The sequence below is a fragment of the Micrasema longulum genome, unplaced genomic scaffold (assembly GCF_059751315.1).
Source record: "Micrasema longulum isolate JH-2025_06_02 unplaced genomic scaffold, ASM5975131v1 h1tg002911l, whole genome shotgun sequence".
NCBI classification, from domain to species: domain Eukaryota; kingdom Metazoa; phylum Arthropoda; class Insecta; order Trichoptera; family Brachycentridae; genus Micrasema; species Micrasema longulum.
The window spans coordinates 1-24,447 of NW_028280030.1; the positions used below are offsets into that span (position 1 = coordinate 1).

The following is a 24,447-nucleotide window of genomic DNA, read 5'->3' on the forward strand; positions in this document are numbered from 1 at the left end:
TTCGAAAGAATTCAACAAAAAATTTAAAGTTTCATCAATTTTAAATTAGGTATTCCAGTTGAACATTTTAATTAAATATAGGTTAGAAAATATTTAAATGTCTTAGCATTGGAAAATAGAAATTGACTGAATGATTTGTTATTTTTATAATGTTAAATGCAATATTTGACTGTTTATAACTGAAACAACTTATGAGCAGACGAGTGCCTGGCCGGGCAACTCAATTTGATAAACTATATAATTTAATCTATATAAATCCGCAACTAACTAAAGTGCACACTTGCCAATACAACGAATTTACGCGTTTGCAAATTAATTTGCAAATAATATGGATAAATGTACTATAACATTTTCGCATTTCGAAAGGCAGAGTATCATTTCACCATCTTAAATTTAAATACTTTATAGTATTGAGTAGTAACCCTATTTTCAATCCGTGCCTGATGTCTAAAGGTGGTGATTGGTGATTACGCCTGACTCCAGGCATGGATCTTCTGAGGACAGTCTCTCACCATCTGGAACGGTCGTGTGCTCTTCTATAGGCATTCATCAGTGATTATTTTGATAATTCATTGACTAGGCCGCTCCATTTGGTCAGTTGACGTCCACGCGACCTTGTCTCTTCGAGATTTCCCAGGAGAATAGTTTTCTCCAAACTATCAAAGTGCCCCCTGAAAATATGTCCGAAGAATTACAGGATTCTTTTTTCTTACATGGATGTAAATTTTTATCCTATGTTCAGTTGATGTAGTATAGATACATTTATACGTCTGGCCGTCCACGGAATCCAAAGCATTTGCCGCCAACACCAAATTTTGAAAGCTTCGATTTTTTCTTTTCAGATTCTGTCAGTGTCCAACACTCCACAATGTACATGAACATTTAGAAAACTAAGGCCTTCACCAGTCTCTTTTTTGTGTTAATAGTTATACTACGATTACTATGATACAACTATGTTGACTTTAATTGGGTACTTTTTATCGATTTAAATCTGTATTTGTCCTTATTATTTTTCCAATCACTTTTATTTGGGTACCTATTGTATTATCTTTTCAGTGGTACCTACCGTTTTATGTTGAAATCATTGATACCCAACTACTTAAATTAATCATAATGACATAAATATTTTTTTGTTTATATGTAAAGTCTTAAAAATGAATAATATTTGATATGGACAATATTTTGTGAGCAAACCCTTCTTCTCTTTTTTGTATTTATTTAAATAAAATATGTTAGTAATCGAATTGTTTTACAAATAACTTTTTATTTACTCATTACGTTTTTAACATTTTTGGTCTTTTCTATTTTTAATTATGTCAAGATTTGTTATTTTACCATATGTATTATTTTCTACGTTGTTTTTTACTTTATAATCTTTATTTTTTGCACTTTCGTTCTCTTTACTGCAATATTACATATATATATATATATTTAATGTATACCTATATATTTTTTACTAATAAAAACGTTTTTTTTTCTTTATGCTTTTGTTTTTTTTTCTGTTTCAAGTTTGAATTTTGCATAATTCCAAATACCATGGATATTACTTTATATTTATACAATACATTTCTGACTGTATATATACAAGGTATATAAAACATGTCAAAGCATACAAGGCGTTAAAAATATTGATAAAAATAAATATCTCACCAATTAGTAAAAAGAAACTGCATATACACATTTATTTTTTCTTTAATTAAAAATTCAATCATTCCTAGTAAGACGTGTGTGACTATAATAAAGATTATATAAAATGTATTTTACAACCTAATAATGAAATGAACTCACCCCTTACGTGTTGCTTCATTAACTACTAATCTCTCTGGAAAATTCTGGGTACGGTATTCCTTCCAAGATTATGCTGTTATAAAGGCGCTTTGCTTTACCTAGACAGCAATTGTTGAGTGAGAATCGGCAGTTCTTAGACTGATTGGTTAGGGGGTCTCCGCTGGAGTGAGGCAGGGTTACGGCCTTGCACCGTTCTTTTTCATCATATTGATTTTATGATAATTAATACCACCTTATAGAGGCATACAAGTGAACTCTCCCTTTAAGTTGTGTGACTCAAAATACGCAGACGATACGGTTCTTTTTGTGAAATCTGTTGTTGATCTTCAGAAAATTGACAAACTGCAGGAAAACTGTACTCGTCAGGGTCTTAAAATAAAAAAAAATAGGCCCAGCTTGTGTAACAAATCCTGTCCTGAACTTAATCAGCCTCTCTATAATAATGGGCATATGATCAAGAAAATTGATAGTTTTTAAAGCTTGAGAGTTCACAAAACTGAAAATGGTTGCATACAAAAAATGTTCACCACCCTAGATATTGCTGGAGAAACTTTTAAAACGACTCATGTTGCCTGAAACTCTAGTATATACTCGGTCAAAACAAATGCTAAATATTCAACCCTTGTGCAATGCCAGTACTCCAATATGGATGCAAATTTCAACATGTTATTTAAATTTATGTCGGCCTCGTGGTGTAGTGGTCAGCGCATTTGCCTACCATGCAAGAGGTTTTAGGTTCGATTCCCGATACAAAAAAGGTGTTTTTACACTAGAATATTTTAAAGTCCCTGAACTGGTACCTGAAGCGTAAGACTGATCATTTCACAGTCATGTAACAAAAATGATCAAGATACAATGCGATTGGTGTACCAATGCAGCGCTTTATGCACCATTAGGTGCGGAAAGGGAATAATGATGATGAAAACTCAAAACAACAAACTTCTGAGTTTTGAGAGTAAGTCCTTGAGAAGAATATTAGGCATAAGGTGGTTTGATTTCACAACTCACATTAAAGTCTAACAACGGACGCAGCAGCCTCCTATGACTAGCATTTTGAGGATGCGGCGATAGACTTGGCTTGCTGCCTCTTCTTTGACTTGGCTTGTCTTCTCGTTGTCCTAGAAAGCCGTCGATGTCGATCTTTCGGTTTATTCGGCGGAACTAAGGGACTCGGGATTGAATCAGGAAGAGGCAGTTAGGTCCTCCAAAAGAGTGGAGTGATGTCCACATGGACGTGGAAAAAGATGGAGAGGAATTCGATTCGATAAACTTGTGAAACTATTATACAGCATTTAAAGAAGAAGAAACTCAACAGGACCCTTTAACGATAAAAAAACATTGATGTTTGCAGATGTTACATATCGGCTTTGGAGTTATACACAAAATCTGATTCTAAGAAGATAATAAAATGTATTTATATTTTATGATATGAATAAAAAAATCTCAAAGGGGATCAAAAAGCCCATGCGAAGTAATAGTTTGTTTACATACCTAGAAATCTACTCTACAGTATTTAATATAAACTCTATTTATACATGTAACTTGACATAAAAGGACTATTTTTCTTCGCCCATAATATAAAATGACAAAGATCGGATGAGGGGATGTATTTTAGGGATGAATCGGTATATCAGATTATTCCCCCGTTCCATGGCTATAATATGCGTGTCTAAACATTTCCAACAACTGGTATGAATAATAAATTATGTTTGCCGATAGGGATAATTCTACCAAATCGATTTCAATAAACAACACTGCTTAAAGCTTTTTGTATACGGGCTTATTAATTTAACTACATTAAATACCCGAATTGTGAGCAAAAAGGTTCATTTATATAGTCAACACCCTTAAAACTTATTACGACAAAACTTTTCGCTACTAAAAAAACCGTTTTGTTTTAATTATTTAAATAAGAGATTTTAATGTCTTTCGATTGAAACCCTTCCATCAATAATTTAAATTTCATAAAATAAAACAAAAAAATACAAAAAGGAATAAACCACCTAACATAAAACATTATTTTGAATTTGTTCAAATGTTGGAAAACAAATGACCGGATATTACCCCTTAACAATTTACAAAAGGGACAGAAAACATTTTTTTTTTAAAATATGGAAGTCTAGGCATATGAAGTTTACAGGGCTTATGGACTGCTCATGTTCAGGGTTTATGTTCAATCATAGGCAAAATTGTGATTGTTATACAGTGTGTGAAATAGGCACATTAACCAGTCAATGACAAAACATAAGCTCTGTAAATTTCATATTTCCTTCTCTGTTATATTCTTCGTCTTTGTTGAAATTTGTTTATCTCAAATTATTAGTGAAAAATTATTACATTATAATAAAAAAAATTGGTAATTTTACACCCTGGGATTGAATTAAAATGAACTTTCAGTCTTTTGTGTACCTAACATTTGGACAAACTCAAAATATTGCAACTAAACAAATTAGTCTAAGAAGAATCATAAAAAAATAATAAATGTTTTCAGGCGTTGCCTAATTTGTAAAATAATTCAATTTTATTCATCTCTTTACAAAAATAAAAGTGTAGGCCTTTCACTTCACCAGAATTGACACATTAAGAAATTGAAGAAATATGGATTTGCAAACGTAGGCGAAATGGTGAATGTGTGAAGTGGCTACATAATTCAGCTAATAGCAGGTCATACACCTAATGCTTAAACTTGTATATTTCCATTTCTGAATGTTCTCCATTTCGGTTGTAATTTGTTTATAAAAGTAATTATTTTTAAATCACCCAAATCATTATTTTTTCCCATTGGTTAAAAAAACAATTTAATAGTCATTGAAGATATTACGGGGTAAAGTTCTGCAGTAACTATTGCGTAAGCCAGCATGGTTTTTACTCGATCTTCTGGAAAAAAACGTAGCCAGTGCAATTTACGAAGAAATGGAGTGATATGGCTGAACTAAAAGGTTACAAAAAAGGTCTTCCTGCGGCGTTATATGCGATGCTAGACGATTTTAATAAATCGGTATTTCAACATTATTTTTTATCACTTTCTCGCAGATGCCCCCCCCCCGATATTAGGTGAAAAAATAACTTCACCTCGGACTGATTAAGTCTAATTAAAGTTGATAAAATGGAGGTTTTGTCGTTCCGTTTTCTGCACCCCAAAACTGAACAGATTTTAAATTTTTTTTGAGAAAAAGTATCAGATTGAAATTTTCCTACATTATGTTTTAAATAGTTTCGTTCTGTATCGGTGCTTTTTTCGTTTTTCTAAGTTATGTATCGTATTTGTCTACCGTACTTCCAAAGACTGCAGATACAACTGTGATATTTTGGATGGTCTTAGCTCTCATAAAAAAAACATTTATTAAAGAGCAAACCCATAGAGACACGCAAATAGTAAATATCTATATTGAGAGAAATAAATCACTGCCCTAGTGATATTATCAAGGGAAAAATACAGGAATACATTTGTATGAAGAAATATCAGACCGCATTTCCTTTTAATAAAGACTGCATGCGAATCATTTTATTCATTGGTAGACCTGTGTAGATACCATTACAAGAAAAATGTATGTTATTTGTTATAATTCATACTACGGGCAGTCATTAGGGATAATTAGTCAGGAATACTTTGAATAAGTTCATGTAAGTGTAACTATACAATTAATAAATATTATTTTATCAATAATATTTTATTTATTTATTGACACTTTTATACACATACAGTTTACGTACACATGCATAAAGGTGGGTACCTATATTAACTTAAAACCATTCCTTTTTAAATACCCAAACCGTTAATTTTAAGAAAATCAGTAGTGTATGAATGTATTATTGGTTCATTACAGAACAAAATATTAATGAACATTTATATTTTTTTAACAAATAAAATTGACTGAATATCTACACCATACTATGAAGAGAGAAGGGGGTAAAAAGGGAAGAAAAGAAGGAGGCAAAAAAGCAAACATTTTTTTAAAAACTTGGAAAAACTTTGCGTCCTTCCAAATTTTTGTAGACAAGAACTGGGTTCAAGCCCTTTAAGAGTTATTTATAAAAAGTATTTATTTGAACGTTTTGCAGGCTTTTCTATGCTAAACATATATAAATATAAAGTTTGTTTTGTATTTTACAAAAGGGTAGCAAAAATCAAAATTAATTGAGAAGAATAAGAAAAATAAAAAAACGTCTTTACATATTAATGAAAAATATATTAGTATACATAATGCACATTCATATATTGCAAAGGAGAGAAAGGAAGTACATTTTAAAATATATATTACAAAAGCCGAAATTCATTAATACTAATAGGTACATTACAACAGAGATCACGGACATTTTATAAAATAGAATATGGAAGTCCAGGCTGGTTTAAGTGGCCAATTTACACACTGTAACTTTCACCATTATGCTTTTGTTTGAACATACATATTCCTTCAAAGTTTCCATTTGTCGATCTTTGTGAAGATGAAGAGTTGAAACTTTTGTTGATGCGGGTGACATTCTGAGCGAATTTTTTCACCAAACATACCAGGCAACGTCTGAAAATATTTTTTGATTGAATGAATCAAGATGTTCAAACATAACCAGAATAAATGTTACACAATATGTAAAGTGGTAACTTGAACCAGTTAATGACAGGCCACGAGCCCTATATATGCCTTGACTTCTATATTCTCTTCTTTAAAATGTTCGTCATCTCTGTCGAAATATATAAATGAATTTGTTTTTTTTTGCCATGTCCGCGTCCAGGGGTTTAAAGAAATAATATCAGTTTTGTCTTCTTGGATTAAGTTTTGAAGTTTATATTTTTAAATATGAAGAACATGCACTTAATATGAAAATATACAACGAAAAAATGACCGTTTTTTCCAGGGTTATCCTTGATTATGTATGTTTTCAAAATCTGCCAGTCAAATGTACTTACTAAAAAATTAACAGAAAAATGGTTCAATAAACACAAATTAATGTAAAATGGAGTGTTTTCATAATGAAAATATAAAATAAATTCAATACATAAGATTTTGAGATAAAATTTAAAAATGCCTTTGTTCGTTTCTCAGACAAACGGTACGTTTTTGGCGTAAAATGTTTTCGTTCACAAAGAGATATTATTTCTCCGAACGCAAACGTGACTATAAATTCATTGCTGTCTGGGTTTAATATTTACTATAAATTTTAATGTCTGCAAAAATTGTGAACATGACTTGAACATCTAAAGCAATTTTTCAATAAATAATTAACATATTCCCATATTCACTTATACCTGTTGCTGGCAGAGCGATTGTGGTTGAAATGTATTGTTTTAGACAAATATGTAGAAAATCAATATATGACAGGGTTACGAATGATAAAATCAGACAAGAGTACAAATCTGAGACAGGTATAATCGATAATATCAAGAAAGGGTCCCTGAGATGATTTGGTCACGTAGAAAGAGTGGATGACAAAATAATGGTATTGCAGATATAAAGGGTGATAATTAATAGTAACGTAGGACGAAGATGACTAAAAAGGACGTGGGATGATCAGATACTTTAAAATATTGAGTTTGGTCATGTAAAAATAGTCACAACTGAAGGGCACGTATGACAAGATGTATGAATGTAAAAGAAGCTAGGGATGTTTATAAGGATAGACGTGTGTGGCAATCCACCCCCTGTCTACCCCTACGGAGAAATAGCGTGATAGTAGTGGTATTTGGTATAATAAAAAATATATTGATCAGTATGTCTTAAGTATTTTTAGGCAAATTGGTTCTGGATTTGACTCCCTAGGTAGTTTATTTAAATTAATACAATATCTGTGTTACAACTGAAACGATGATTGTTTAAAAGAGGAAAGTATAAAAGTCAAAGCATTTATATGGCTCATTTGCTGTCAGATAAATCTCACCCACATCAAAATTTATTTAATTTGTTTTACTTTACAAAACTGTATCGTCTTTTTCAGGGATAACTTTGCTGGGTAAAAAAAAATATGTGTTTCTCCACTTGTATTTTGTCTTCTTGGGTGGATATATACATAGATCTGATGGCTTTCTAAAAGCATTTCAATAGCTTTAAAAAAAATTGTATCAGCACTATCAGCACAAATATTCTACACTTCTATCATATTATAAAGAGCTCTCTCGGCAGAGTGATTTTTCCTCGTATGTGTGAACCGCCAAGTAGACTTTTGTCCTCGAGTGCGGTGTGCGATATGTGGTGAACAAGTAGTTTGTACCGTGTCGCAGTCGGCAGTTGGTTCATTCAGTGCCAGTTTATAGTTAGTCGTATGTAGTGCCGGAACGAATCCAATGTACGCGAGATCACCCGAAAAACTCGATACATTTTGATGAAAGTGACCGTGAAAATCTACGCACCTATTCACAAAACGGTTTTTATTGTTTTTTCAAAATAATGAAAGTATTTATTTATTTATAAAATGAATCTGGTTTTGCCACATTTACTATGAAAGTAATTTAAAATTACCTACTGAACTCTGATCAGAGTGTTGCAACCTCACCGCGTAACAATACTTTTTTCTACGAGTAATAAGTTATTGACCGTCATCGCGAGTGCATGTAATTGCTGTATCGCTGATTACTTATTTGAGTGATCGCCAGTGTAATTTCGGATCCTCGCACTGCGAATTGTTTAGTCGATCAAGTCACACAGCCAATCGTGTCTTATTCAACCCAGCCTCCCATGGAGCATGTTTGGAATAAAGTTTGGACCTGCAGACGAGGTGAGTGCTTCTTGTCATTTTGCTTAGAGTTCAGCAGTATTCATAACGCAATTTGCACATTTTAAACTCGTGAACCAGCGACTTGTCAATCGTGCGCCTATCTTTCATCCGGTATTTTAAAAAAAAATACATATGGATGTGGCTTATTTTGTGCCTCGTTTATTGTGTCCAAGGCTTAAAATAGCTGCAAAAGGTATGTTCGTTCTAATTACTCTGACTATAGTGTGTAGATCTGGTAGAATATTCGGTTGTGGCCATGTTAAGGAACTTCTCTGCATTTGTTTTAAGAAGAGAAAATCACAGAAACCTCATTCAGGAGAATCCGGACTATTGACAGGCATCAACAGACCTTCCGTTCCATTTTAAAAGCGTTCGGCATTTTGTGTCCTATTTTTATTTATTATCTTTCATCCGGTTAGTGGCGCGAACGAACCAGATAATTGAAATAATTTTTATTTATAAAACCAAAAAAAACATTATACTGACACGATAAAATAGGGTTGCAGTTTTAAATACAGCAAAATACGAGTGGGTACGTGAGATTACTTTTGGCTAAGCGAGAATCGATAAATAATAATTTATGTAAGTATTTCACTTTGCGTAAAGGATGTGCGAATATTTACAGATTAAGGATAGGTTAGCATATAATTTTAGGAGATGGAAGCACAATATTATTAATCCAGCGAGTTAGGGGTAGAAACTTTATTACATGTTAATTCGTATGTATACACGATAACACGTCACTAGTATCCACATTATATTCTCTCGTGTCGTAAAGTGAATTATTAATCATATTCTGCTCTAAACAAAGTAATTATGAGCTGTCAACGCAAAATAAACTGAAAAACATATGGTTTATTCTGTAACAAGCCTGTGAGCAAAATAAAATTAAATAAAACCTTTTTCAAAATATTATAAGTGTCAAACCATTAAAAAACTAATTGAATTAATTAATGAACTTATAAGAAAACAACATTTTTGATAAAAAAATCACAAGAATGCTGTAATAATGATTATTTGACTAAATAATTCAGTGAAATTCCAACTGTTCGATTTCAGCTTTTTGATTTCGCAGAAATTAACAGTTAAATGAATTGAATTTAGGAAAGAAATTTTAACAATAGACAAAATGGTGAATTAAATAAGTTTTAATTTTTTCAAAATATTAAAAAAAAAAAACTGGATAATACCCATGGGTAAAATGAAAATACCAAGTTTTTTAAAACTATAATGTTATTTTAATAATGTTCTACGAAATACTGTCAAGTTAAATAAGATTTTTTACTACTTATTAGTAGCATAAAAAATAATGAAAATTTTTGTATTCGAATTTCCGTGAAAATAGTAATTGTATCGGCCATGCCCCTAATACGTCACGATTCACGTTAATTTTGAAATTTGTTCGTAACCGGTTATATTGTTATAAAACATCGTTACGAATCTTGAAGATACATTGATCAATGCCAAACATGTCTCGTTTATCTAGGGACATTTTTTTTTAATTTTTCTGATTTATAATATATACGCCCTAAGATAATCACAACAGTTACATGAAGAAAAGTAAAACATGAAACTGAACAAAAAAACATATTATAACCATGTAGCAAAGACTGATAACGATTTCATTTTTAAAGTTAGGTATGAAAACATTTCTTCACAATATCCAAATTGATTTTGAATGTACAATTCATTTTTCCAATTCCATTTCATATATTCAAATCTGTATCCGTAGTACGTGATATTTCCCTAATAACACGAAAAACATACTTCAAAAGAGATAGAAAACATTTTAGAGGAGAAAAAATGGAAGTCTAGGCACTTACGCGGCCAGTCATTAGCTGATTTGCGTTGCCACTTAACACATTCTGCCTATCTGCGAATATCAATATATCTTCAATAAAAGACTTCTATATTCTCTTCTCCGAAAGTTTCTCTATCTTTGTTTTAATATTACATGAATATAGTTTTAAAAAATGTTCAGAGAGGAAAGACTAACTCAAGAGGACCGCGCGCTGACTGTTCTAGAACCCGCTTCGTCTGTACTTAGGTCTGAGAGGTTGTTAGAATGATTAAAGTCTTTGCATAGGATTGTATGTACTGTTGGTATTTGGACAATAAAGGTTTTATGAGTGATTAGTGTTCTGACGATAGGAAATTTCGCGTAAGTTCGATAGGGTTATGTAACGATCAATGTTAGGACTTTTCCAATATTGTCTTGATAATTTGACGTACTTAAGTGCTTAAGAATGCTATTTTTTTTTATTGTTCAAGTGCTTATTGTATTAAGCACTTGAACAAGTACATGTAAGGGTTTAATGACGTTTGTTTTGTTTATGTTATTATTTTTTTCCTCCCTTTCGAAGTGGGATCGGAGACGTATGGTCATGGTCTCAAGTCAAAACTGACACTGTACTTCTTTACTGACTTGAAGGCGATTGAACTGACCATGTCACACCTTTAGGACGAACACGACTCAACCCAAAAAATCAACTTTTTGGGAAACTGCGAAAGAAGAATGTAAATTGTGACACCTTCGAAATCTTTCGTCGATTGTTTCGTATTTTTCAATATAAGCACCAAATTTTGAATAAAAAATTATACCAAAGGTATTCAGCTATGAAAAAAAGTGTATCAAAAATAAATTATTCTAAGTTTAAACAAGACATTTATTTAATGAGTTAGATTGAGTTAAGATTGAAAAAAAAACAAACAAGCAAATGCCCTGTGATAAATAAGATAATGACATAATTTTTACTAGGTCAGATCAGGTCACCAAGCATATGTTTTTATTTATTCATGAAATGACGTTAACTTAAATAAGTAACTATAATTATCGGTAAATTGCAACGGAACAATCACAAAGCTAAATTGGTCGTTTTAATATATTTTTAAAAATAGTACAGTTGTCATTTGTATTGGAATGAAATGGACTCAACCGCCTTTCGGTCGCTATATGTTTGTCTGCGTTGTGTCCTTCACACAGCAATATAAAACAAGCATTTGAATTAAACTCCCGTTGATCCCCTTTTCACTTACATCACTTCACATTACATACATTAATATTGTTAATTTTGACAAAAAATTCAACTGAAATTTGTATTACTGCGAAAATCGCTTTACTGAAATTGTATCAACTACCTTTGGTTTAAAATCTTCTCTTTATATTGCTTTTTCAAATTTTAAATATTACTCGCCATACTTGTTATTTTTTCTGAGCTGTATTAATATGTTTTTATACTTTTAAACTACTTTTAATTACTTATATTGTATATGTATATAAAATCAATATATTGCTGCTCTTACTATGTGTCATTAATTTTGAAGATGTTTTTAAATTGACTTAAATTTATTTTCTTATTTTAAGATTCTTTAAAGATTCGTCTCATCGTTTCTTTGAATCCCTTTAAATATGTATGTGTATATTTATGTTTTTCCTTTAAAAAAAAACGTTATTATTATTTATTTATTTTTATATCTGAGCATGTTTTCATTCTTTACTTTAATTCTTAACTTTTAATTTCTTTTACAAAATTTTCTCCATTTTTTTACTTTAATTTTCTTTTTAAACAACTTCTTTTTATATTTTTTTCCTTCTTTTTTTGTACTTTAATTAATGACCTTACATATAATTATTTTATATTATGGAATCTTCACTGGTCCATTAGAGTTTCGTCTATCTGTGTAAAATATAAAACTTTGTAACTGTACTGTATGTTTCCTAAATAAAAGAAAATAAAAATAAATAAATAAAAACAACACTCATAGCGTCGCTTCCGTACTGACACGAAACCTAAATTCTCTTAGTAACAAAGATACCGATGTAACGGTTTTGTCCTATTCCCACCCGAACGTTACATGTTTTAACGCAGAAAGATGGTTAATGTTCATTGAAGTCGTTTTAGGATCTTAACTTATTTTAAGTTTTTTTTAGTTAAGTCGACAGTTAAAATTAACAGTACTGCGTTGAGGTGTTTCTGAGATGTTTCTTTGTTTTGATTTGCAATTGGTTGCTGCACATCGATAGGGACGAGGTTGTCAATTTTTTTTTTATTCAAGATTAGCAATTAGCAAAAATTGACAAATCTGCTTTTCTTCCATAGTTTGACTTTTATTTGCTTTTTACATATTTTGATATTTTTCATTTTGTATTTTTGTAGCATTTAATTTAGCACTCAATTTTATTTGGCATATTATTTATTACCCAAATTTTTTACTACAGAGTAAAGTGAGTTTATAGAAACCATATCTTAATTGTGATTTCAATTATGTTTTTGAAGTTAAACTTCCTTTTCCTTGTGAAGTAAAAGAAGTTGTTGGAAGAGTTGAGGAAATGTGGATGTTCAAATATAGGCAGCATGTTGAATGTTACACAGTGTTTAAAGTGGTCACCGAAACCAGCCAATGACAGGTCGTAAGCCCTGTAAATGCCTTGACTTCCATATTTCCTTCCCAAAAACGTTTTCCCTCTGTTAATATAAATTTAAATATGAACAACTCCCTAGGGAGGATATATAGCTAGTCCGCAAGCATTTGGACATACTTAAACATTGTACTTTTGTATTTTTTTAAATTTGATTTTATTTTAATGAAAGTAAGTAATGCGAAACTGTAGAAGTAAACGTAAGAAACGTAAGTCCTTATAAATAGTTTTAAAAAAAGGGTGGGTGTTTTCATTGTGTTTGGAGAGTTTGATACTTAGCTTCTTATATCGTTTGTTTGTTTTTTAAGAAATACTATTTATACATAATAAATTCATTTACACGCTTCTTAGACAATTTTTTTGAATTTCCCTCATGACTTCAAATATACTGTTAACACCATAAACAAATCACAATGTATAAACAGAGGCCAACATAAGGCCAACCGAGGTTATAAATGTATGATTCATCATAATTTCGTAGTAGGTTTCTGAATTATGCATACTTTATGACTTATTCTGAAACGATTTTATTATTTATTCCATCTTCTTACACTTCTTCCCCAATAAAAATCGATGCATTTAATTCACGGAGCGCGGCTCATATAAAGCAACGCCTTACAATTTCTATTCCGCGTATACACACTCAATAATTCAGCCACCAATATCGACATACACCGTGCATATGAAATCGCGTATGTTTGAATTAAATATTTATACAGATCAGAAAGGTACAAAGGAAAATAAATTATTTACTCGGCATCAGATCTTCTAGAGGCCATTTCTTCGATTTTTCCTTTGCCTTTTTATACCCCAAGAGTAATCTCTTTTGATATCATTTGTAGACCGCTTTTTTGTCTATTTGCAGTAATAGAGATAGAATATCTTACCCAAAAAGACAATGCTTCTCTGATATATTCAAATTAAGTAGGTACTAAGCAAATTCAATCTTTGCCCGGTTTTTGGTCAGGTAAACAAATGTCGATAAAATACGAATGTAAATCAAGTTAATACTTAGAAACGTGTAATGCAAAAAAAAAACTATTTTTAAAAATCAACAACGTAACGATTAGTGAGACTTTTTTTTAATAATTAAAAAATTGTAAAACATTGTGTTTTTATTTATTCGTAAAGATACATGTTACAATAAAAAAGCATGTCTCCAACTCTATAAGGCCAATAGCCCTGGATTGAGTTGGGATAAATCATAATCAAAAGTGGAGGGGAGGTATGTGTTATTAAATAATACAATTTTTTTTTACAAAAACATAAATTAAATAACAATAATTGATAAAAAAGTATTTTTAATCGATAACCGAGATAAATGAATTATTTGGTAGTGTTTGGTAGTGTGTCTTGGAATTTACAGGGCTAATGACGTATCTGAGGGATAAATTACTGTATTAGAATAAAACTATTTTATTGGCATTGGATGTCCGCTGCCTAGTTTGAAAATATGGTGTTCACAAAGAGCTTCCAGGCTACTCTATTAGCTGCCAGTTTTTGTGTATCCACTAAGTCAGGTTTGCGTTCCACAGTTCTGACATGAATTGCCAACACAGTCACCAAAGAAAGTCAAGGCCGCAAGGGCAAATCGTCCATATAATCGATTATGCGCAGCTTACCATCATATTTGACTATTAATATTGATATTTTATCGTGGTTTTGGCTATGGAAAAATAAAGAAAACTATATATTTTTAATATAAATTAACGTCACCGTTTATACGTTCCTCAAAAAATAAATAAAAACGGTCTTTGAGGGCATCCAGCACCCAGCCCGTTCTCAGTGGGGCAAAGAAACTGGCTGATTACTGAATTTTATTTCTTTATACAAAATATATACTTTATTTTAACATCGCCAAACCCAGTCGGTTTATTTTTCTTTCTGAGTTCACCCGCAGAATACAGATATTATTTGAAGTTTTTCTATTTTAAGAATAGCATATTGAACAGTATTTCCCAAAAAACATTTTTCTTTGATAGTATTCGGTTGACACACGACACCCGTTCTTTTGTCCGCCCATTTTATTTAATGGTGCTCCGCTCGGTGCTGCGTCGATTTTTGGCACTATTAATTTTTAGAAGAAAAAGGAGCGGACAGTGACGGTCACGTGGTGATTTTAATGTTGCATTATTATTGCGAATTTGTCAGTAAATGTTTTCGGTATAAAATATACATTGTGACTTATTTTTAACATACTAAATTTTTTTAAAGTTTTGTATAATATAAAATAAGGGAAAATATACTTTCATATTATGCTAAACTATAATATATTGTTTAAGATTAATTGGTGGATTATTAGTAGTAATTGTTTAAATTAAAAATAAGTAGGTATTCCGTCTTTTGTTGACAGCAGGTGAAGAGGAGAGATGGGAGATGGGAAAATAGTGAATTTGATTTATTAATAATTTTTGCCTCACAACAGGCCAGGAGGTCCAATTGCAGTGGTGAATTACAGCGCAAAACACCCAAGCTTGAGAAAAATCTAATTAAATTTCTGTCTTCTCACCGGGAATCGAACCCGGAGCCTTCCGTGCGTGAGTCAAGCGTTTTGACCACTACACATCGGGGGCCGCCAAAATTGAGTCTGAGAAGTTGTTTTCTTATAAAACCATAGAAAATGAAGCCATGAATATTCTTTATAACTATATATATATATACATGTAAAAATAACAATTAATTTAAGACGAACTCCCTCTCTAAACGTGAGTTTTCACTTTATTAGAGTTATAATTAACTATGTATGTACAAAACATTTTTATCTGTATGCTAAGTTTGTAAAAAAAAAACTTATATGTACGAGTATGTATGTATGTACATGCATGTACAAATTATTAAAAAAAATATAGCTTACCCATGAAAAAAGTCACAATTCGCCACTGCCAGGACGCCGAGAATCTGATGCCATGTAAAATAAGCAAGCGTAGTTAGGACTCTTAGCAGGCATCCGCAGTACATGGCTTGGCCCACCGCATCGCCTCCATTTGATACATTTAACAAAGATTTAGACATAATCAAATTAAATAAATTCTTGTTTTCAGTTTTTTTTACACCGCAAGAGGCATAGTTCGTTAATGAGGCTCTAGAAATGGTTAATTAATTACGATACACTTTTAGTTAGGAAAACCCAAATTCATGAACGTCTATTATATTGTGATCTCACCAGAAACCAAATTCGAGTTAGTCAAGACAAGTTTCTTAGTCATTAGACCACAAAAACCGTGGTCTAACAATGATAAAATATGTCGCTTTGGGTTATTAAATAAAACTGCGATATGGAAAAATAGAATTTAACTGAGTCACATTAACTTTGTTGAATATCGAGCCTGGGAACTCATTCGTGTTTGTCAAACGTCAATAGAAGTTATAATAATATACGCAGATGTATTCTTTAATTAATTTCAAACTCTCTCCTTTTAACAAACGTTTTATTTATAAAATGTCAAAGGAAATAACGGAAACAATAATAATATATGCAAAGCCTGAGCGTGGATATAAATAAATAATATAAACATATTCATAGTGTTTCACATAAGTATGAACAAATAAAATTAAAACGACGACATGGTACTTAATGACTTCATACGTTACACCGACAATATGTTGTTTCTCTTTCTTATGTCTAGGGTAGAATAAAAAATGTATATATTGGACGAGTGTTTTCGACTCGATGGATACTCTGAGGTAAAAATCATGAATATGAAAAATGAATTAAGACTAGTCCACCTCATGCTTAGAACTTTTAACTATCATCCCGGAGATCCCAACATGAAATACGTATTTAAAAATATTATTATCACTGTCGAAATTCTGTTCCTGGCAACGAAGAAGTTAAGTGTGATATTTTTATTTGTTAAAAGACTATTAAACTAAGCCAAAAAAGCAAAAATAAAAATTGCATATCGTATTATCAGCGCTAATTTTTTTTAATGTTTTATATTTCAGAAATATAACTCCGCGTGTGATGTCAGGAGGTTATTTTCAGTAAATTCTTCCAATTATTTCGTTTACGGTGAGCAAACCGGATATCTTTCACATCTCTCATATCCTTGTTTGTTTCATATGAACCAGTGACGTCGTTTACATTTTTATAAACAAATTTTTTTAGACATTTTCAAGAAACTTTGCAGTACAATTAAACACTCTAATTTTAACGGCGCGCAAGAGAAAAAAATTTGTACATAATTTTTCGTAAGGCTAGAGTGCTTCATTGAAGTACCAACGCAGTTAAAAAAAATAAATAAAGTTAACATCAGTTTATTCAATGCATTAATTAAAAAACAGTTCCATTTTTTTCTGGCGCTTCTAAAAAATATTTTTCAATTGTGGAAATGAAAATAACCTTTTGCAAATTAAATGGTATTTTCTGATTAATCAACAGTTTTAACTTTTCTTTCTTTAACCCAATGGAATATCAGAAATCAGCCAACCCTGCCAAACTGCGGACAAAGTTATCCAACCCGCTTTATTTTATTGTTAATACGCCGATGCGGGGAATAAATCCTGTCGCATAAATCTTGGCTGGAGTTCTATTTTTACCTCTTAAACGATGGATTGTTGAACTGTAGGCTTACCCAAAAGATACCAGAGGATTGGAGAAAATAACTTAAGTAAAACCCGAATACATAATTTCTTTATTTAATATCTTTGAATAAATATTTGCGTTTTTATCATTTACCCGAAATGCTCATTTACAATTTTTTTTTGTCAGAAATAATCGTATTAGAAAAACAAAAAACAAGTTGTGGCAGAGCGGAATTCAAATCTCTGACTCTTTGATCCAACAGCCGCTAAACTATCCACAAACCTACAAATTGTCTTATTAATCAGTTACGTTAAATAAAAATACTGTATTAAAATAATACGTTTCATAAATAATTGTGTAGATCCAAATTTATTGCGATGGAGAGAAAACTTTTTTGAAAATGGAAGTCTAGGCTTATGACCTGTCATTTTTCTTTATTTATTTATTATTAAGATTTACATACTTATATACATATTTATATATATTGAAGAGAAGAGAAACAAGAAGAAACAATTAATATATGACTATTCTAATTTTTCATTCTTTTAACATTTGCAATTCACAATTTGTCGCCCAACTAGACAATTGTCTGTTCTAAAGCTAACCAATTATGATGTTTTGGTTTCAATGGAAACTAGCGATGATGTAAGTAAACAAAAGAAAGTGTACACTAAGCATCAAGGAGAAATCAGAAATCGGCTGGTTTAAGCGGCCACTTTACACACCGTGTAACATTTTGCCTATGTTTTAACAGCCACATTTCCTTAACTCTTCCATCTGTCGACTTTTGTGAAGTAAGAGCTGAAACTTTTATCACGTGAGTGAGATTTATCCGGCTGAACCAATTCACCTACTAGGCAACCACTGAAAACAATTTTTCAATTTTTATTATTCTTATACCAGTTTGTTTAATAAACAATGTTTTGAGTATGTCCAAATGTTTGTAGATAGGTTAGGTTTTCTCCCAAGAGATTTATTTTGGTTTGAATTCATGGATGCTTAAATTTTAAAATGTTTGAAATGTACAAAAAAATAATTTTGCACACTTTAATTTGACGTATTTTGACGAGATACAGAACATGTATGTATCTATTTATGAAGTACGTAGTATTTTATTATTTGTTTGGGCGGATTGAAATATATAGTCCTACGTGTGAAACAGAACCAGAATTTTGAGGGAAGAATCCATAAAAAGGGGATAAGATCAATATGAGTTCACCATTTTGTGCAGTGGATGGCACGTTTGCCTGCCATGCTTTAGGTTCTAAAGTTTTTAGAAAGTGGTTTTACAGAGCAATTTTATATTATCCCTGGACTGGCACCTAAAACTTACGTACTGTATGATGATAATGATTTTATTATTATATAAGATCGTGGGATTACTGTCAAAAGTTGGTAAGTTCATAAAATATGTTATGAAGTTATCGCAATTTCAAAGTTTTACATTCTGATGAAAAAAATATGTTTAGTGATATTACAATGTTTTGGTAGTAAAGATACATGCTAATTTTGGCTTGCTCATTGCCTAAGTTAATATTGTTAGTGTTTTTAAAAACTTTCTTCTGTTTGATAATAGAAAAAGCTGGACTTACGATATTTTCTAAAAAAAAATAAAAGCTATAAAACTGCTTTACTGAGATTGAAGAAGCTAGAAACTTTTTCCAGGCATAGATATTCACGTAAAGACACGCAATTCATCGCTAACTCCATACACCTAAAATGTGGACTTACCAACTTTTGGCAGTAACCCCACGATATATAAAAGGATTACAGTAGTTAGCACAAGAGTCACAAAGTTGTCGTTCGTATGTAGCGGAAACGATACCAAAATACTATTGACTATTGTGCATATATTATTTTGTGTATACACTATATGTATTACATACTTTTGGTACTACCAAACCATCGTTATACGTGAAGCGTGTATTATGGTTATGTTTGAGAGGAATTTTGAAAGTATTACTACTAAATTGTTCTAAAATGATGCAAAGCCACAGTAATCCTCGAACAGGCAGAGTTTTAAGTGTTTTGTACAGGAGAACATTATCACTTCTTTGTTCGTAAATCTCTGCAGGTACAATTCTCTTAACTATTTAGTACCTACAGTAGACCCTGGATCATTTTCATATTAGTTTAAGCCGAATGTGCCCACGACTTTATACGATATCTAAAAATTGATTCTACTAAGAAAAAATAATAATTTCGTGTGAGTGATTTTAGGCAAAATAAAATATTTTTTGTGTATGCAGACGATTGGTAAAATTCCATATTTAATTTGGTAATGTATTCAAAATAAAACAAGTTTATTGAATTATAATTTTACTTTTTTTTTATAAAATAAACAAAGAATATATTGCTATTTTATGTTTGTGGATTTCTATACAAGCCAAAATAAGTAGAGTAGGTATACTGAGTATATTAGAGGAATATTTTGGTTATATTGGGGAAAAACCTTCCATTATTTAAACATATTTGTAAGGGTATGACTTTAAAATTAATATTATAATTATAAAAATATTGATTTCATTTATACAGGTTTGTTTTGAAAATTATTGTTGAAACTCTACATTGGTGTTTAACACAGGTTTCATTCATGTTTAATGTCAACCAAGGTAAAAATACATTCAGATTTTATAATATTATTTCATTTTAATTTATTTTTTTGGGAACATGACAAGTTTTAATATATTTAGTAGGATATAATAAAAAGTTTATTATACTTGTACATAGTAAAAAAAAGGACTTACAAAGAGCTTGCAATCGATCACAAAGTTTAAATATATGGCAATCACATTTAAAATCATGATCCATAAAAATACCCAAATACTTGTACACTTCTACAAATTCTATGAATTTGCAATTACATGGGTTAGAGATATCATCATGTAAGCAATTTGTGTAATGAGCAATAAAATTAGGTGATACATATTTGGGATACAAAATTTAATGAGATATATATATATGTGATACGAAAGAACTTACAAAACAAAGGCATGCCATGCTAAGTACTCAGCAAGTAACAAGTGTAAGTACAAAAAGATTGATAGTAAAATAAAATAGTGTAGTTTCTTAAAAGCCGCTGATCGTTAAATGTATTTTTTACATGTTTACTCTACGATATAAATTTCTATAGAAAAAGGTATTTTCGATTGTAGATTACATTAGAACTGACAAGCAATCTTACTCCTCTTCAAATGTCTCTTTTCGTGAATAATATTACGCACTAGTGTTGAAGCTTTCCCATAAAAAAGGTACTTTTTGTAGGAAAATTCTGCCTGAGGCATGTTACCTGCGTCGTTTCGAATATTATCTATGTATGACACATTTAAGGATTGTCAGCTGTCGTATAGTGAACACACGACAAGGGTAAAATAGAGTGAATGATTCATACGTACGTTCAACTAATGATACCTACGAACGCGTTAGATGTAATATATATTAAAATATTTTTTAACACATTTTGATATTTGATGCTGATTTGTAAAATTTCTTTTTATCCTTGAAAAAAAAAGTATTTTAAGCGACGATAATTCATTTATTTTTCACCATTAACGCTATTAGAAAAATTTCTAGTCGGAGACAAAAAGATCAATAGGTCTACAAAAAAAATGGCTTCAATTCTTATAGTAAAACAATTTCGAACAAAAAAAATTCGCGGAAAAACAATTTAAAATTGTAAAAAACAAGTGTAAGAAGAGTTTAGTCAAATCGGTTTAAAAACGTACCCGAAAGAAATTGAGTATAAACATTAGTAGTATTTACACGTTAAGTGGGTGAAATTGGCAAACAAGGCAAAATAATAAAATATTGAAATATTTAAAAACTATTTGGGCTAAAAAATAGAAAAAAAGTTAACTAACTATGAACAAACTATGATTTATATATGTAATACGTGAATACAGATAATCATCAACAATGTTTTGATTGTATGTAGTTGTTAAGATCTAAATTTATTTATTTATTTTGTATGATACAAGTGCATTTTACAATACAAAATATACAAAACACTGAGTTAGTTAGATATACAAAAAATTAAAAACAATATTTAAACACGGGTATAAAAATAAAAAGAAAAATAACAAGAGATATACATACATACATGTATGTATGTCAGCATTCAAAATATATAAAATTAATAAATACCAGATCATTAACATAAGTAGCTTTTGCAAATAATTCGTTAATTAACTAAAGAACATCATAAAATATTTACAAAGAGATGATTTGTATTTACAGAGACTAATTAAAAATGTCAATATGAGAGGAACATTCGTTTCCTAGTCTGTGTATACGCGGTATTGGTGAGTGACGAAGATAGTTGGTTAGAGAAGTTTGACAATAATAAAGACTATTTTGTTTAGTTCTACGTATTGGTATATTAATGTTAAATCCAGGAGTTCGCAACAATTGAATTAACGATTTTATATAAAAATATTAAATCAGTTATTTTCTTGCGATCCTCCAGAGTAGGTAAATTCAAAAAGTTTTACAAAGACATGTAGTTGATTTGTTCTAAAGGAATATGCAGTTTGAAATAAATGAATCTTAAAAATTTTCGTTGGACTCTTTCAACATTGTTTATATGAATTTTGTAAAAAGGGGACCATTTGGTAAAGTTGTAATCTAATTGACTTCTAACCAAGTATTTAAACAAGAATTACATTATTTTTACTGATTCAAAATTTTTTATGGTTCTAAGAATGAAACCCAAAGTTTTCATACTTTTAGAAGTAATGTGGTTGATGTGGCTTTTTAATTAAAGTTTTTCATCGAATATGACACGAAGATCTTGAATCTTTGTGACTTTTTTCCAGGTGAATGTTGTTTATTGAATACGAAAATAAAATTCGAGATTTTTTTCTACAAAAAGATAATAGTTTACATTTGTCAAAATTTAAAAAACAAATTATAAGAGATACACCACTTATTTAATCTATTAAAATTTTATTAAAGTGTTAAACAGTCATTTTCATTTGTTATTTCCTTGTAGATCCTTATGTCATCAGCAAAAAGTAAAAAATTGACATCAATAAAACATTCAACAATATCATTTATAAAAACTAGGAATAATGCTGGCCCTAGATGGCTTCCCTGTGGCAGACCACTTGTTGCGGGGATGGCACGAGATATAGATGATTTTATTTTAACGAATAATTCTCTGTTTGACAAATAGCTTTCAAACTATTTATGCAATGGTTCGTTTATACCTAGAGAGTAAAATTTTTTAGGTAGAATTTTATCTGATTTTTTATTGAAAGCTTTTGTAAAATCCATATATGTGCTATCAACTTTTAATAATAACGTTTTTTTGAGAAACTTTTAATAATATGATCCTGATAAAGTAGCAAGTTAGTTGCGGTTGTTCTACTTTTAACAAACCCATGTTGCTTTTGTCTATGAATTTCAGAATCTCTGGGTTTATTTGGTCCAATACAATGTATTAAAAATTTTTGGGAAGTACTGACTGTATACAAATTGGATGCAATAGAGAGAAAAAAAATATTTGAAAAGGGAATATGGAAGTCTAGACATTTGCAGAGCTAAAAGACCATCATTGGCCCGTGTGAGAGGTCAATTTACGATGAGTAACATTCACCATTCTTTTAAATGTGCATGTTTAAACACAGGCAGAATGGTAAATGTTACACAGGGTGTAAAGTGACCACTTCAACCAGTCGATGAGAAGTAATTACCCCTTTAAATGCTTGAACTTCTACATTTCCTGTTTTAAATTAATTTATAAAAAAATCATACCACCAAAATATGGGTGAAATCTCTAAAACATACTTAAGATGTAGATACAATGAAAAATCTTACAATGATGTTACTTAAAAAATTTATTCTTTATAATAAATATAGTAAACAGTATGAAGAATGTAATTAAGCAAATAAAAATAAATGAAAGTGTGGATTTGTTTAGTCATTTACATAAGCATTATTAATTTTTATTGATTTTCCGTGTGCGATTTTCATATAAATTTGTATGGAATAAATCAAGCTATTTTCTACGGAAGGCAAACATAGTTTTTATTAAATTAAGTCTTAAATAAACATAAGAGCCGGACAGAAGTCACGTCGCTTGAGGTATTGTTGATACATCTACCAACGAAAAACGTGTTTTTGTGCATGGCATAAAATAACTCACGCGTGATGCTAGCTTTCTGCCTCTCCTTAATGTAGTGAGTGGCTTACAACTCTCATGCTTATTTAGTTTGATACATCTAATACGGTGATTGAATAATTTGCAACTAAGAAAACACATAAAATCAGTTTGTGATTGAAATATTATTTGAGTTTGAAGCTTTGATAGCCGCGGTATGAAAATGTTTCAAAACATTGAATTAATGAAAATGTAGGCGTTAATTCATTTTTTTATCTCTCTCCATATCTTTGAATTAAGAAATTTCACAGTTAACTACTTTTAGAGATACAAATTCTGATAAGGAACCTGAACCGAAGCTCAAAATGCAGGACGAGTTTCAATTTCCTCACAGCAAAGAAAAACTCAAGAATAAGAAGGAAATTGATTTCCTTTCATTCTGTGTTGAAGGAGTGTCATAATTTGTAAATGTATTTTCTATACGGTTTCTGCATATTTAAACGCTTCATCGATATTGAAGTAAATAAATATCCATTTCTTGATACTGAGAAATAAATGTTTATTCTATAATAAGACATGATGCGGGAGCTAACTAAAGGTAACTGCAGTAAAATTTCCGGTCTAGACTAATATAAGATATTATTATTTTGTAAATAAACGATCTTTATAAATTTCACATCTTAAATACGGGCAAAATAGTTGATGTTACAAAATTTGTAAGAGTATCTCTTGGCCCAGCTAATGATTCATTATAAGTCTTGTTGGCTTGACTTTTTTACTATAATTTTTTTTATCATTATAAATGGTACATGTTTTTTTCTATTACTATCTACTTATCATTTTTTTAATGTTATAACTTACTTTCCAAAAAATGAATATGGATGAAGAGGAGATAAAGGAGATAAA

The 24,447-nt window shown here is 30.6% G+C and overlaps 1 protein-coding gene across 1 annotated transcript in view; it reads left to right on the forward strand.

Annotated features, from left to right (window-relative positions):
- The first annotated feature begins 8,440 nt into the window (after positions 1-8,440).
- Positions 8,441-24,447, forward strand: part of LOC148271361 (retinoid-inducible serine carboxypeptidase-like) — a 114,603-nt gene continuing 98,596 nt past the window's right edge. The window contains exon 1 of the mRNA XM_088241485.1: positions 8,441-8,496. Coding sequence (XP_088097611.1) covers positions 8,457-8,496 — 40 coding nt within the window. The 5' untranslated portion in view covers positions 8,441-8,456. The remainder of the gene's footprint in view (positions 8,497-24,447) is intronic.